At 37.1% G+C, this 15418-nt stretch overlaps 1 protein-coding gene across 6 annotated transcripts in view; it reads left to right on the top strand.

Moving 5' to 3' along the window:
* The window catches only part of DAW1 (dynein assembly factor with WD repeats 1), a 249458-nt gene continuing 234040 nt past the window's right edge, over positions 1-15418 (top strand). For all 6 annotated transcript variants that reach the window (XM_048314894.1, XM_048314895.1, XM_048314893.1 and 3 more), the window contains exons 1-9: positions 1-82; positions 1556-1628; positions 3300-3444; positions 6670-6728; positions 7403-7525; positions 9119-9218; positions 11007-11114; positions 11822-11928; positions 15062-15164. In XM_048314894.1, coding sequence (XP_048170851.1) covers positions 43-82; positions 1556-1628; positions 3300-3444; positions 6670-6728; positions 7403-7525; positions 9119-9218; positions 11007-11114; positions 11822-11928; positions 15062-15164 — 858 coding nt within the window. In that variant the 5' untranslated portion in view covers positions 1-42. The remainder of the gene's footprint in view (positions 83-1555; positions 1629-3299; positions 3445-6669; positions 6729-7402; positions 7526-9118; positions 9219-11006; positions 11115-11821; positions 11929-15061; positions 15165-15418) is intronic.

Consider the following 15418-nt stretch of genomic DNA (forward strand, 5'->3'; position numbering starts at 1 on the left):
TTGCCATGGCCGCGCGCGGACGCGCGGGGCCGAGCGGCGGCGATGGGGCTGAGGCGGCTCCTGCTGCGCTACTTCCCGCCGGGTGCGGAGCGGGGCGGCCGGGGGGCTCCCGGCGCTGGGGCCGGCTGTGCCGGGGCTGGGGCTGGGGCCGCGGCCGCGCGCGGGGGGCCTGTGGGTGTGGGGCGTGCGGCGGGGGCCCTGCGGGACGGCGCGGGGAGTGCGAGAACCGCCCGTCATGGCGGGTGCCCTCACGCCGGCAGGGGCTGGGCACGGCCGGGCGGGTCCATCGCGCACCTGCAGCCGGCTGGAGAGGAGGTGCCGCTGTTTTGTCCCGGTGCCTGGGTAAGAGGCTGCAGCTGGAAGCAGCTCAACGCCCATCGGGGCTTTCATGTGGGACTTACTGCAAAGTCAGCGTAGTCTTACATCACAGTAAGGAGTTTAAAAGTCAACAATAACCGTAGCTGACACCAAAAAAATGTATTTGTGTTTTTAAATGGCTGTTTAGCAAAAAAAGTTGCCACTCTCTACAGCTACCTGAAAGGAGGTTGGAGCCAGGTGAGGGTCGGTCTCTTCTCCCATGCAAGCAGCGAGTGGATGAGAGGACATAGTCTTTAGCTGTCCCAGGGGAGGTTTAGATTGGATATTAGGAAGAAATTCTTCACAAAAGCGGTGATCAGACATTGGAAAGGGCTGCCCAGGGAGGTGGTGGAACCACCGTCCCTGGAGGTGTTTAAGGAAGGACTGGGCGTGGTATTCTGTGCCAGGGTCTGGTTGACACGGTGGTGTTGGGGCAGAGCCATGCTTTGAAAAGCAGTGCTGCCAGACTGTCATGGTTTATCCTCTACTCAGGTGACTCAATGACATTTCAGAAGTGAAACAAGCTGGAGATGTGCAGCTCAGGAAGTGTATTGGAAAAACAGATCTTCCTTTCAAAATAAATACTTTTCCTATGAACTTCGTAAAATGCAGAATGACACAGAAGTTAATCTAAATTATCTTTTGCCACAGAAAATCAAGGAGCAGCTGAGCCCTTTATCAGTTGTTTCAAAACAGGAAGCCATGTGGTTAAACATTTTAATACTCCAGCTCAGTGAAAGTTGCAGAGGTTCTGCAGCAAACCTGGAAGTGTAAAGTGCGTTAGGATTTTTGATGCATTACTGCACTCAAGCTTTTGCAAAAAATGTATCAGGTTTTGTAAAATGTGTTTTCCAGGCTTCTTGGAACACCAAACTACAGAAAGTATCTTCAACAGCTTCTTTGAAATTAATGGTGATGAAATGATGCAAAAAGTTGTTGGAAAAAAGTGCTTATTTCCAGAATAGCAATCAGCTCAGAAATAATGTTGTTTAATATCTTTTTTCATATAAGTACATCAGAGTTCTTCATCACCATGCTTACTTACAGTGAGAACAGCCAACCTCCTTCCAGCTTCAAGAACTGGAAATAGGTCTCCTGAAGTCAGTGGAGCTATAAAAGTGGAAGTGGTGCTGTCTACAGTGCATGTTATAAAATTGCAGGGGTCTAATTATGACCTGTTTATTGTTTGTTTTTAAAGGAATTATTTTGGAATATGTAGAAGGTGGTGAGTCAAAGACCAGATCAATAGATCTACTTGATCTTAAACCTGAGTAAGTATGATATTATTTCAGATAACAGCACTCTCTACCTTTTTATAGCATGTTCATGTACGACTCTATTTGACTGTTTTAGATATAATTGAGGTCAGTTGTTATGTAGAGCCTACCTGCTCTACTCAGCCAGCTCTGGTAGGAAGAGCTTCAGAAAAATAACAAAGTGCCACCATTAAATAAAGTTGCCGAAATTAGTGGAGTTTCATACACAGAAAGATATGAAGTAATATGATTGTCTTAATATCAACATTGATATGGAATAGGCCTTGCATGTAAGCCAAAGTCAGTGGACAGTGTAAGATGCATATGCCAGATGAAAAATCCCAATTTAAAATATAATAATTTTTGTCTACCTGGAACCATCCAGTATAGTGCTGTGGATAAAATGTATCAAGTCTCTGTGAAATAAATAAGTTGTCTGGTGTTACTGAACAAGAGTATAAACACTGAGAGGACACTAATTTATGGGATGTAGTGGCTCTCATTTAGAAGACTGATGGAGAAAATCCCCTCTAGACTTGAATAATTCCCATACTAGAAGAAATGCTTTCTTGCTAAACTGATTTTAAGAGTGTATTGGTGATTTGACTGCTGAGTTTCTCACAGAAGGCCAGAAATTAGTAGTTATCTGATGCTGATGCCTTAGGAGGCCTCCTAGAAACAGAGACTAGACAGGAGTAAAGGAATAAAAGCAGGTATTTCTTTGAAAGGCCTTCAAAGGTACCCCCTGGGGGCCAGAGGCTATTGCCAAGATGGACTCCAAGATATGGATGACAGGTCACGAGTTCTTCACACTTTTATAGGTTTGGTTCATTTGCATATCAGGGTTAATTCTCCAATTAAAGATTCAGTTTAATGATGTAATTTCCCCTCCGCTTGCCCCCCTTAGAGGCTTTTGGTTTATACTTTCTGGGCTTAGGACAGTCTGGGTGTCCTTGAAGAGCAGGCCTGGAGAGGTTTTGTTATGTCTACCTCGCATGAGAGAGCAGAAATTAACAGGCTACAAGAAACTTCAGAGTTACACACTAAGCAGTACAGGATTTGAAAAATACAGAAGTTAAAACCTAAGGCATCAATGCCATGGAAAGATGATACAGTTCCACAGACCAGCTGTGACCCACTCCCTGGGGGTCCAGCGGCATCAGTAGACTGGACCAGGTTGTGGTAGTTACTGTTACAACCAGGAGTTGTAGAAACAGCCATAGATTTCTGAAGCAACAGACTGAGATAAATTTAATTTAAATTTGCATATATAATTTATCTTGTTACTACTTCATGGGCAATTTGTTTGGAATTTATGAAATTCCAGTTTAATTCAGATATTTAAACTTACAGTTTGGGACACACATCTCCCATGTCTGATCCTCTGTGGAAATCATTTGAAAAGATGAATTTCTTGCCAAGCTACAATTTTTAAAAGTTGAAGTTTCTGTACAACTTCAGTAAGAGAGGGAAGGAAGTATAAAAACCAAGAAAGATTTATCCATATTTCTTTAGGCCTATACAGAATGAGATAAATACATAACATTTAATTGCTTACTTCAGTTTCTCTGCAAGTAAATAATATTCTTGGGTTTGTATTCATAATTATTGCCAGAGGATGGAATGTGGTGGGTTTGTATTTGGGGGTATTTTTTGAATTTGTTTTCATTCTTTTTTTATAATTAGCACAGATGTCCCAGCCTTAGTAGAAGAAATTCAGAAAGGAGAACCTCTCATCACAGCTTCCTGCTTGGAACATGTCGTACATCTAGTACAAAGATTGCAGGACAAGCTAGGGGAAAAACAGAATCACAAATTCTCTCTTTTTAAGGTCAGAGGCATCTTTCAAGTAATTTAGGGCATTTTGGGGGGTTTAAGCTGTGGTACTGTGAGTATGTTTTTACTGTTGTGTATTGTGCCTGAGGGCAAAATTGGGACTCTATGACTGATTTCTTGGCACTTCTCAATCCTGTGGGCACTTCCAGAGCAACTGAGTCTGGCTTAGTTGTTTCTGCCTGGAATTCCCCCCGAAAGGCTGAAGTATAACTGTCCCTAGACATTGTTTACACAGGCTTATGCACTAGGGTGTGTTTTGGGTGGAGAAAAATCAGTCTTTTATTTGTGGGCCAGCAACACCCATAGTTATATTAAAACAAAACCTGTAAATAGACCCCAATTAAATTAGCTGTTGGGAAAGGACCAAAAGATTTTCATACCATTGTCTACTTCATCTTGTGAAGATTATGGGATTTATGCTATTATTTTATGGGGTTTTATGCTACATGCAGTTGTCATTCCTAATCCTGGTTTTCATTACTTTCTGTCATTACTATTATCTTTGAATATTGATAAATTGATCTTAAACTTACAGACAGCACTTGAAATATTATTTCAAAAAAATAGGATTTTTAAGAACAATGCTCAAAGAGAGCTTTCAGAGCTCCAAATCCAGGATTCAGTCTGTCAGAAGAGAAAAGGTTTAATTGTATTTAATTGTGGAAATGAAACTTTCTTCCAGAGAGTGCAAGCTGCAATCTGACATAGTTAAATGTTGTATCTTTATTTGGTCAGCAGATGGCAATGTGTAGCTGTTAAAGAATGTTGGTCAGTGCTGTGGTGTTTACTGTTACCTTAAATTAAGAGTGAAAAAGAAGTTGTTTTCGGTTGGTTTGTTCAGCTAAAAACCCTTACATGTTGCTAGGTATAACTTTGGTTCTTATGACCAACAATACTCATCTGGGTGAATTCTGCAAAGATATATGTATTTAACCTTGAAAGCAGAGCTATGTAATAAGGCATCTTAAATTGAAAAAGTTTCTCTTCTGAGTTATGCTTTCAACTGAGATAATGCCTTGCTCTTCAAAAGCTTTTAAAATTGTTTGTTCACAGAGATTGACAGATCTTCAAATTCTTGTTCAAACTTGAGTGTAAATAATGTATTTGTTCATTGTTGGGTTTGTAGTTTGTAGTGCTGTGTTTGAGCTTCTGTATTTGGAAAAATAGAGGCAGGCAAATGCAATCAGTGCTGGCTTATTTCCTTCTCTCAAGAGTGGTTAGAAGGGTGTGAAAAGAACTTGTTTGATATTTCAGTTTCATTTAAGGCTTCTAAATGAAACATGAGTACCAGGTCCTTCTGAGATACTAATAAAATACAAGAGATGGGTGGGAGTGAGATTTTTTTTTTTTTCTTTTCCCTGAAAAAAATGTTCCATGTGTGCATTGTTTGGAAATCAATGGTTTTTTTCCTGTTGCACGGGAGTATAATCTGAAACAAGTGTATAAACTCATCTTTTTGTAGTTTCCAGTAACTGGGGTGATGGTGGTATGTTAGGCACCCTGCAGAGAAACAAGCTTTTATAGCAATTTCTCAGGTTTTAAACTATTACATGGCATGGGATGCTGTAGTGATTTGCAGATTTTTATCTTAGGTACAGCTGTAGCAGATTTTGCAGAACTGAGGTATATTTTTTCTAATATTGCCTTAGGGTTTGATTATTGTATCATTTGCAGCAGCAATTCTTGCTGGCTCGGAGTTCTATGGATGAAGCAGCTGCATCATTGGGCATTGGAAGAACAGAATTAGTCTCATAATCTGGAATTACACAAAAACCCATCTCGTATTCCTCCCTTTTTTCATAATTTCAAAATACCTTTGAGTTGTTCAGAGCTCCCTGCATGTAATCCTAAAAATCTTATGGGTCAGATTTCCATAAATTTCCATAATTATTGATTCTCATGTGCAGATGGATATTGTGGCTCTTTTTAAAAAACACAATATTTTTGTCATTTCCACATCTTGATTGCTCATTCCCACTTCGGTAGCTAAAAGTACAACTTGTGTTGCTTTCTCTAGAGAACAGAAATTGTTGTTTCTGTAACATAAAATACATTTTCTCTTTCTCCCTCTCAGTCCTTCACTTGACAATTGTTACTTCCATTTTGATGAGTCCCTACTCTTCTCAGTGGAGGATCTATGAGCCTCTCTCATTTTCCTTTTAGAGACAGGCAGCTGGGAAAACTTGAGATAAGAAAAAGGAGTTGAAGCTCTGGTAATACGTCAGTGATTAAATCTCATTGTTCATAAATAGTTTCTTCTTCATTCTTACACTACAGAAAAGACCTAGTGAACCACTGGGGTATTTTTAACATCCCTTTACTTCACTGTCAGCAATTGCTGAGATTTCCCAGTTCATGATTTTATTATGCTTTAGACTTGAGGAGAGGACACCTTGTAATAGGTGCAAATTGTTCAAGTGCAAACCATGTTTTATAGCAGAGAGTTTATTCAAACACTAACCAGATTATATGTTTTTGGTCTCCTTTTTAAACTATCATGGCATGGTGATTCCACTGGCAGTACCTGAATCTATTTTCACCTCTGTTTAATAAACCTTAGTATGTATTATTATGGCTATGGGTTCATTCACATCCTGTATTATGTCTGATTTATGACCTTAGAAACAATGTTAGAAAACAGTGCCCTCCATTACCTACACAATATGTGCAGACATTAAATTTGAAATTCCTTCTTGGAATTTTGTCTTGCTGAGTATCTTTGTTATGGTTTTCAACACATTGTCATGACCTCATAGGACAGAGCTGAAGCTCGTATCTCTTCTTCTTGTTTTGTATAACAAAGTCACATGCCAGCTGGAAGCATCCCATACCCTAACAGTCTCAAATACTCAATTTAACTGGATTTCTTCGTTCACTGGATAAGGCTTAATATTAGTTGGGGTTTCTTTCATCAGTGATCTCAGCAGGTGTGGTCTCCTCATTTGTTTTGCTCATTCAGCTCTGGTCTAGGGTTACTTTGCTGGTCTTGGAGAAGGTGAAGAAAATGCAAATATGGGGAAAAAGAGTTCATTAATGTAAAGTATGAAATTGAAATCAATACTTTATAACATCTTCTGTGATAACCTGATGATTAATGTGGGATTTCTTCTCCTCTTACAGGAGGAGGAGAAAAAATTAATTTGTTGAATATTTTGAGCAATTTGGTTTATTTTGTTAGCATCAAATGTTTTTGCTCTCACTGCCCTCCCTTCTATTTCAGGTGCTTAGAACACACATACTGCCTCTGACTAATGTAGCATTTAACAAATCTGGTTCCCGGTAAGTTGCTTTCAAAGTCAAAGCACATAATCATTAATTGAAGTTTTGTACTTGTAAATTAAATGGTACGGAAACTTCAGTGCTCTTATCTTTGCTGCAAAAAGAATTCAGCTCTGCTGCTTCTAAGCAGCTTCAGGCGTAATTGGGGATTATATTTCAGGCCTCTGTGGGAAAAACCAATGGGAGATGCAAAAAAGTAGCAGGTGAGATTCAATTTATCTAGTTTTTTTCTTCCACAGCCACAGTCTGTTGACAATTACCATATTACAGAAAGAAGCACCTTTATGGCAATAAGCTAAATATTGGTAAAAGCTAAATGAGGCTTTGACAAACTCATTTGGGAGTTTCATTGTAGTGAAAGTGTAGCTTTCATGTTAATTGATTTCACTGTGGACATATGTCTTATCATTTTTTCCTTCATGTCTTGAAAGCAGCTGCATGCTTTCTAGTTGAAATACATTAAAGATTAGAAAAAATGTGTTTTTATGAATAGTATGTTAAAAAGAAAGAAGAAAAGGAACCTCTATATTCATTAATCTGTATTTTTGAAAGAAAGAGGAGATTTAGGGTTTGAGACAATGCTAACTGAAATCTGTGGAAATAAATCATTTGGCTGTGCATTGGGACCGGTAAGATATTTGCTGTATTCAGAAATTAATTTATCTTTGCTTTAGCTTTATCACTGGAAGCTATGATAGAACCTGCAAACTATGGGATACAGTGTCAGGAGAAGAGCTACGGTCACTGGAGGGACACAGAAATGTTGTCTATGCAATAGCTTTCAACAACCCCTATGGGTAAATAAATTTCCTCTGAAATTCTTCATAATTGCTAATAATGTTATTTTGCAAATACTCTGACATAGAATAGACTATTTCAAATTGAAAGAGTTCAACTTCTGAATTTGTAGAGTTCAGCTATAGCTAATCGCCGTGGGATGACACTGTCATTATTTGTAAGAGATCCATTCAAACATGTTTTCTGCTATCATTTTTTAAAATAAAACTTAGAAATTCTAACCACAAATTTAATTAGGTATTCAGTCTTGAAAAAAATACAAATGAGTCAGTTGAATATATTGAAACACAGTTTATTTCAGTAATATCTACTTGACCAGATTGTGTTCTGAATGTTAATCATTCTCTTCTGCCTCCATGTAGTTATATGTGATGTGTGATATAAGTATTTATGGCAATCTGTGTTGCTTCAGTTAAGGAGAAAGAAGTGGATTTCTCCATTTTTCATTACACATTCAGTATTATTTAGGACATGGTATAGAAATGTCACAGCTTTTGAGTAATTTTTGTAAAATCCACAAGGTGCTGCCGTGTGAACGTCAGATATTAATTTTTGCACCTTTTGTTTTCTGCAGTAACTGCTCTAAGTTGGAATTGCCACCTGTTAGGTGAAGGGAATTACATGTTAGCTACTGTAGTTTCATTTTCATTTGCTTCCTGAGGAAGCTGTCATGTGTGAGAAAACCATTTTTTTTTCTGTAAAGTAAGATAAACTAATTCCTATTTTTCTATTGAATCACATTACTGTCAGATGTCCTATTAATCAGTTGAACAATACACAATTAACATCAGGAAATAAATGTTAAAAGATTTGTTCTTGCGCTATTTGAAATTTCATCTCTTTCTTCTATATGAAAAGGAAAACTTAGACCCTGCTGTGTCAGTGTCTTATGTTCTGATATTAGTCTTTACTTTAGAAAAACATCTAATGAAGTTCATTTATATAGCTTGGTGAAACTAATGACAAAAATCTGTGCAAAGATCAATAACTAGACTGTAACATAAAAGTGGAGAAGCAACATACAGCAAGACAAAACCTGATGAGAACCTTGAGCTACTTTAACATTAAAAGTTTGATAAAAAAAGAACTTTTTTCTGCTATCTTTAGGTTTCAATACAGTGCCCCTTGGTATATTTTCTGGATACTTCACTTTAGTCTTGCTCTAACTGCAGATGGTCACAACACTTCCACTGACTTCAGGGGAAGTAGAGTTCAACTTTTGAAATTTGGGTGAACTGCATTTATAATTGTTGACAAACAGATGTTATCTGATGAAATGATATAACTTCTTAATACATCTGTAAGTGCAGCACATCATCATCCCTAAAGCAGGTCAGTCATCAGTTATGAACACTCCTGTGCTAACAGATAGGCACAGTAGCTTCTCTTAGAAGCGCATTGTGTCTGCTAATTTTTTGCCTTGCTGTAACCTGTGTTTGTGAAATCTTGCTGCAGGATCTCGTAGTGTGGCAGCAAGCACCGAAGTGCATGGGAGCTTCTAAGGCTGGGTGTTGTTTCTGTGGATTCTGCTGTCTCTGAAGTCAGAGGGTTTTTCTAAAGAAAAATGATAGGATTTTTTTTTTTCTATTTAGTGACAAAATTGCCACTGGATCTTTTGATAAAACCTGCAAACTGTGGAGTACAGAAACAGGAAAATGTTATCATACCTTCAGAGGACATAGTGCAGAAATAGTGAGTAGTTATGGATGCTTCTTATTCCTTTATGTTTCCTCACACCATCGTTGATGACTGTGAGTTTGAACTCCCTGTGAGCTCCCACTGTAAAGCACGGTTATTGTGGTACATCTGTTCATACATCTAGATCTTGTTAACATTTCTGCACTGCAAGGGAAGATAGTCTGACAGTTCTTGAGACAGAATAAACCCTCATACACAGTTTGAAATTACATTTTTATTTTCACTTTGTTCCAATTCCCCTTGTTTGCTAAATGTTAAAATATTGAAAAATACTATAGCAATTGGAATTTTCAGTTTATTGTACATACTTTTGGCCTGATTACATATCACGTTTTTCTAGCTATCTTGCATTGTCTCTCATATTTGCAGAACTAAATACACAAGAATATCATTACTTGTGTGGTTGTCTTTCACACAGAGATCTGTATTTCATGTACAGAACCGATTGGAGCTGTAGAAGAACGGATTTCTGAAATGTAAAGTGTGTTAACTGGGAATATGTGGGATGCTGAAATGTCACAGATCTATGAAATTAAAACAGTTTAAGCTTAAAAATGCTTGGTTTCCTCTCCAATGCACTAGGACCCCTATCAGCGACAGCAAGTACCTTGATGCACAAATTTCAATTTAAAAGATTGAGGCAAAGGCACTAAAACTCTGAATTTCAATGATGAGTGGGGTTTTGGGGATTTTTTTTTTTAATAGCTATACAATCAATGTTCAATAAACTATTGCTGAAAATCATTTCTGAAAAAAAAATTGGAATTTACTTGTAGATTGAGAGGCCTTAACTAGAGCAGGAAAATTTGGTGGTTTACCATATTGGAACTGGGGTTTGTTTCAGTGCGTTTTTGATTCTCTGGATGATCTGAAAGAGTTACCCCTTACAATGAACAACGTGTTTGCTTATTGAGAAAGGCTGCAGTGATTTTGCTTCCACAAATCAGTCAGGTAAATGTTTAAAGGCCTCTCAATTTTTTCTGACTTCTGTAGGGGTTAGATTAGACCCAGAGTATTATGAGTTGTGCTAGCAAGTAATTAGTAGAAGAAAATTGCCATCAGAAAAGGATGTGTTTCTCTGAATCAGACCTGTTTCTGAAAGGCCATTATTGCATCTGATACACTGCTGGCAAGGACGTGCCCATAGTTCATCAGTATGAAAACACTGACCTGTTTTCCTTTTTTTATGGCACCTCCTATTCTTTATTTGCAGAGCAATCATACTGAATAATTACAGAGAATGGGAGGATGACTACATAATTTTTTAATGTGAAAAATGAATTAAAGCAGTCGTTGAGCTTTTGTTCTTGCTTTTTCTTAAACACAATGTTGTGGCGGTGCCCTTGGCAAATGACACAGATAATGACACCTGATAAGGTGAGAGTGCAGAGTGTGTTTGTGGGTACACAGAACTGTTCGGATGATGTTTACCCAATCTCATCAAGTAAGAGAGGAAACCTACCAAATGATAGTGCTAGGGAGGACTGTCAGACTGAAGAGTAATTGGAGGATTTCGAAGAGAATTTTGAAATAAAGAAAACAAAGCATGTGCTTGCAAAGAGTCCACTTGAGATGAGTACTTATCCAGAGTTATGTGGTAAGGATTTGTTGCTGTTCTAGTGAGCTGTTGGAAGAACTCTGCAAGTTTTCTGTATGCCATAAAATATTATCAGACCTTTGCCTTATTTAAAAATATTAATCCTGACCCTTGTTTTGTTTTTTTAGAACATATATATAAACGGACTCCTTTAAACTTTCTCTATCCAATGTTTCTTGCTACAGGTATGTTTATCATTTAATCCTCAAAGCACACTGTTGGCAACTGGAAGCATGGATACCACTGCTAAATTATGGGATCTAGAGAAGGGAGAAGAAGTAGCCACTTTAAGTGTATGTTTGCAGTCCTCATGTTTTTAAAGGTGTTCCTTGCTATCTTAGTTTTCCAGCTGGAATAAATAACACTGTAACCATTACAACTGTTTGCAAACCTTGCAGTTTCTTTTACCAGGTGGTCCCATAGTGACTGCAGTTACAAAACAGAGTAAGAAAACTTGAAGGGAATGAGAAACCTGTGGTATTTTATGAGTCCTATTTATCAAAAGACAGATTTTCTCATTCCAGTGACATTACTGCTATAGATTAGAATGCCTTCCATCACTTGTTAAAACCTGCTGCTCTACTGTCAGTTGTGACCTCCTCTGTATGGTTCTTCTTCCTGTAAACATGAGCAGAGGGCAGACATCCAGTAATCTCTAGATTGTCATCTCTCTTTGCTCTGCATGGCTTGCTGGCATTCCCCAGGGTCAGACTGGCCTCTGCTGTTTCAGTGCATTTGTCTCACATAAATACTAACTAATATGTAGTGAATAAGCTTCCTGCTTAAGTGGTGTGCCTGAATTTTTGCAGTTGTTGGGATATTGACTATGCCACAGTCAGGTAGATCTTTCTGTCAAAATTGTGATGTGCTGGACAAGACAGTAAATAAAATAGTGATGAGTTATGGACGGATTATACTGCTGAAAAAAGACTACATATTAAACTTTATTAATGGAAAAGTCATAATTCGTATTCTCATACTTCTTTCTAAAAATTCTCAGGGACACTCAGCAGAAATTATTGCTCTGTCTTTCAATACCACTGGAGACAGGATCATCACTGGCTCCTTTGACCATACAGTAGCAGTATGGGATGTTGGCACTGGCAGGTACTAAAGCACTAATAAATATAATTTTACTTTGCATGATTTCAGGACAAATTAAATAGAAAATGTTGAGCTACACATTACAGAGCTTGTATTTCATTTAGAGTATATGTTCCTTCATCTTGTAATTGGTTGCTCCTGTTCTGTTTGTTCTTTTGAAAAGGAATGCTGCTCATGAAATGCTTTTTTATGTGTTCTTTGTTTTAAATATCTATCTTATGAGCACTAAAGAGGCAGAAAGAATGGACAGATCCTGTGCTTGTTCCTGGTGAATTCTCCAAACAGGAAAATATTTTGTCAACATGGAAACTCATGACTTGCAAAGTGTCTACAATTTCTAGGCTGTTTAAGTAGAAAGAAAGTATATGTTATGTTATAGAAAATTAGTCTGGTTATGGTGTATGTTTCCTTCTCACAATCCTTTGTAAGTATAAATTTAAAAATGTGTCTCCTCCAACTGTAGAGAACAAAATCTCTTGATTAAGACGCCAAAAAATAATGATGTAGAAGCTAAATATGAACTTGTGTAATACTGACAAATCCACTTGTTTTTTCAATGGGAAACTCAGTGTAAGTAAAATAATAAAATTATCACCCTGATTACTGACAAAGTAATTTATGAAGATAACCATTCTATTTTGTTTACAGGGGTCATGCCTTTTTTCTTTTTGTGAGAGCAAGGGGAATATCTCTGAAATTTAATAAAAGGGATGTGTGTGTATAGAAATATCTTGGTGTAATAGACAATATATATCAAAATGAGACTAATTGTGTGATTTATAAGTACTGTACACCTAGTACGTCATTTAAGGCTTGATCCTGTGATCTTTGAGCTTATTCAACACCAACACTCAGTCAGCAAATTGACCTTTGGATTCAACTTCATTCAGCCTGATGTTCTTGCAAGTATTTTTGTTTGAAAGCAACTTTTTCCAGCTTAATGTCTGAACCTACAGTGAAATCAAGGTCTGGGGATTTTAAAGTTACATTCTTTATTCTATGAAATCAATGTGGGCTTGACATCAGGGCCAATACCAGGAAGTGGAATATGAAGGAGAAGATTCTCATTTAAACACTAGCAGCTCTGGTGAGTAACTAGTGGGCAATAGAATTGTTCCAAGGCCAGCAGTTGGCTTTCACATGCCACTTGGACATGAATACATTTAGGAATAATGAAAAGTTGCAGTCAGAAAGGACATGAGCAAATCATAATTTGCTGCAGACAGGTTCAGGTAGATTTGCAAAAATTTTCTAGGTGAGGTTTTGTGTGCTTGTTTTTGACCTTGTGAATTAAATGAGATGTACAGCTTTCCAAATTCGGGTTTCTTCTAATTTTGCTGGCTGGCCCTAGTGAGCATATGTGTTCCTGAGTTTTATTTTGGGTAGGTACCTTGAGCTGTACTGAAGTACAGTTCTCTGAAGGAAGTGCAGTACTCTGAAGGAAGCTGATGAAGGGACAAGAAATCAGAACAAGGTTCAAGATTTTCTTCATATAATACTATGATTTAAAAAAAGGGTGGAGGGGGAAACATGCTTTTGTAATACAGGTCTGTATTTCCATGGCAGATAGTGTCTATATTTCCATGGCAGTTGTAGTTCAGTCTGCAGAGCTGCATTTGGCAAATCAACAGCCCGTACCTGTACCTGTGGTCAGGACTGCTGAATACCAGGGTGCTGAGAGAGAAGCAGTTCCTCATTTGCAATTATGGTCAAATACTAGAGCATCCAGATATCAAATTTCACTTGGCAACTGAAGGCTAAGGAAATACTGTCATGACTAAAGCTGATTGTTTTTAATAAATAACTTAAATGGAAATTTTTAATAGCACTTCATAAGCCTCTCTTCTGTGTTCTTTCTGTGTATCTGATAATGGTTTCTGTGAGATGTTCTCCACATTGCTTTATATTCTGTTTATTGATCAGATTTTTATGTCAAAGCTTGAGGCCCACACTGCCTTTTTTAAAATTGGAAGTTTAAGCTTTCGACTTTTAATTTAAAACTTTTTTCTAGGTATTACTAGATATTTATAGTAACAACAGTCTTGATGGCCAAATAATATGTTTATAAAATTAAGTTTTCTTCTGTTATCTGCTTGTTGATTTTTGGTTTTACTGTAAAAAACTCTACACAGTTACAGCATTGTAGGCATCACAGTGTTAGACAGTAAAAGGAGTAATGTAAAATGCTATGAATGTAATCAAGTTTCTCTTACCAGAAACAAATAGAAAATTCAAATGCTCAGGAAATTTTCTTTGCTGTTCATTTAGCACATATATCAATTTAGCTACCCTTATATATCTTGTGCAATGAGTAAGAACATTTCAGTCACTTAAGATCTTTAGTTGTTTTTCCAGTCATTAGTTTATCTGTTTTTTACAGTGTGCTTCTATTAATGATGCAGTGATGCTAGCATAGTGATAATAACCCAATTTACTAATCCTTTACTACATGTATATCTCAATTAATCTTTTTTAGGCTTTGTTGCCTTATGGGCCATTAATTCTTGGAAGCAGTATTGGCTAATTGTAACCTCTCTATTCAGATAAAGCTGAAGAATTTAATGGGACTTGTATTGTCAGTCTTGTGCAGCAAGAAGTTCAGGATTAATGAGGATTAGAAATCATATTTCAGTTGGGCTGTCATTTGCCTGTTATTTGGGAACATGCTCGCATTAAGTACCTGATTAATTTCCATTTGATCTTCAGTGGATTTTATAAAAGGTTTAGATTATATAGAGTTTTAAAGATGTACTGTTTACAGTTCATTGAAGTAGGAGAATGGAAGAGTAATGTGGAAAAACTTGCTGTGTATGCTTAGCATGTAGGTGAATACAAGGAATCTGTCTCTGCTACTGAAAATCATCACATTTCACTGGAAATACATTCACTAAAATATTTTTGAAAGAGAAGGGAGGAATTTTCCATTATATTCCTTACTGCCTCTTTTTGCCAAAGATAGAAAATGGAATTGATGCAGTACTAGAATCCTAAATGAGCTGCAGCACTCCATTTAATTGCTTTAATGGTGAAAACTTGACACCTTAACTATACCATTTTCTAAACTTATAATTTATATGTGTATATAAAAATTCACACTATAAATATAAATTATTATTTTAAATTTCTTTTTTGATAGGTTGTTACATACTTTAATAGGCCACCGAGGAGAGATTAGCAGTGCCCAGTTTAACTGGGACTGTTCTCTCATTGTCACTGGATCAATGGACAAAACATGCATGGTAAGCTGGTTGAGTAGGTAGTGAGTACAGCTACTTGTCATATAAAATGTATCTTTTTTAAATTGAGGAGCATTATTTTAAAGTAGTACATATAATGAATTAGAGAATTTACAACTAAATGTAAAATCTATATTCTTACTCATTTCAGTGAAGTCTAGTTAAGTCTTGTTTAAGCAATACACTGAACTAAAAAATGTATAGGACTTCATTAAACTAAAGAGTGACTCATTATTGATTTATATTCAGCTTTCATG

Source organism: Corvus hawaiiensis, chromosome 10 (assembly GCF_020740725.1).
Source record: "Corvus hawaiiensis isolate bCorHaw1 chromosome 10, bCorHaw1.pri.cur, whole genome shotgun sequence".
In the NCBI taxonomy this organism is placed as follows: Eukaryota; Metazoa; Chordata; class Aves; order Passeriformes; family Corvidae; genus Corvus; species Corvus hawaiiensis.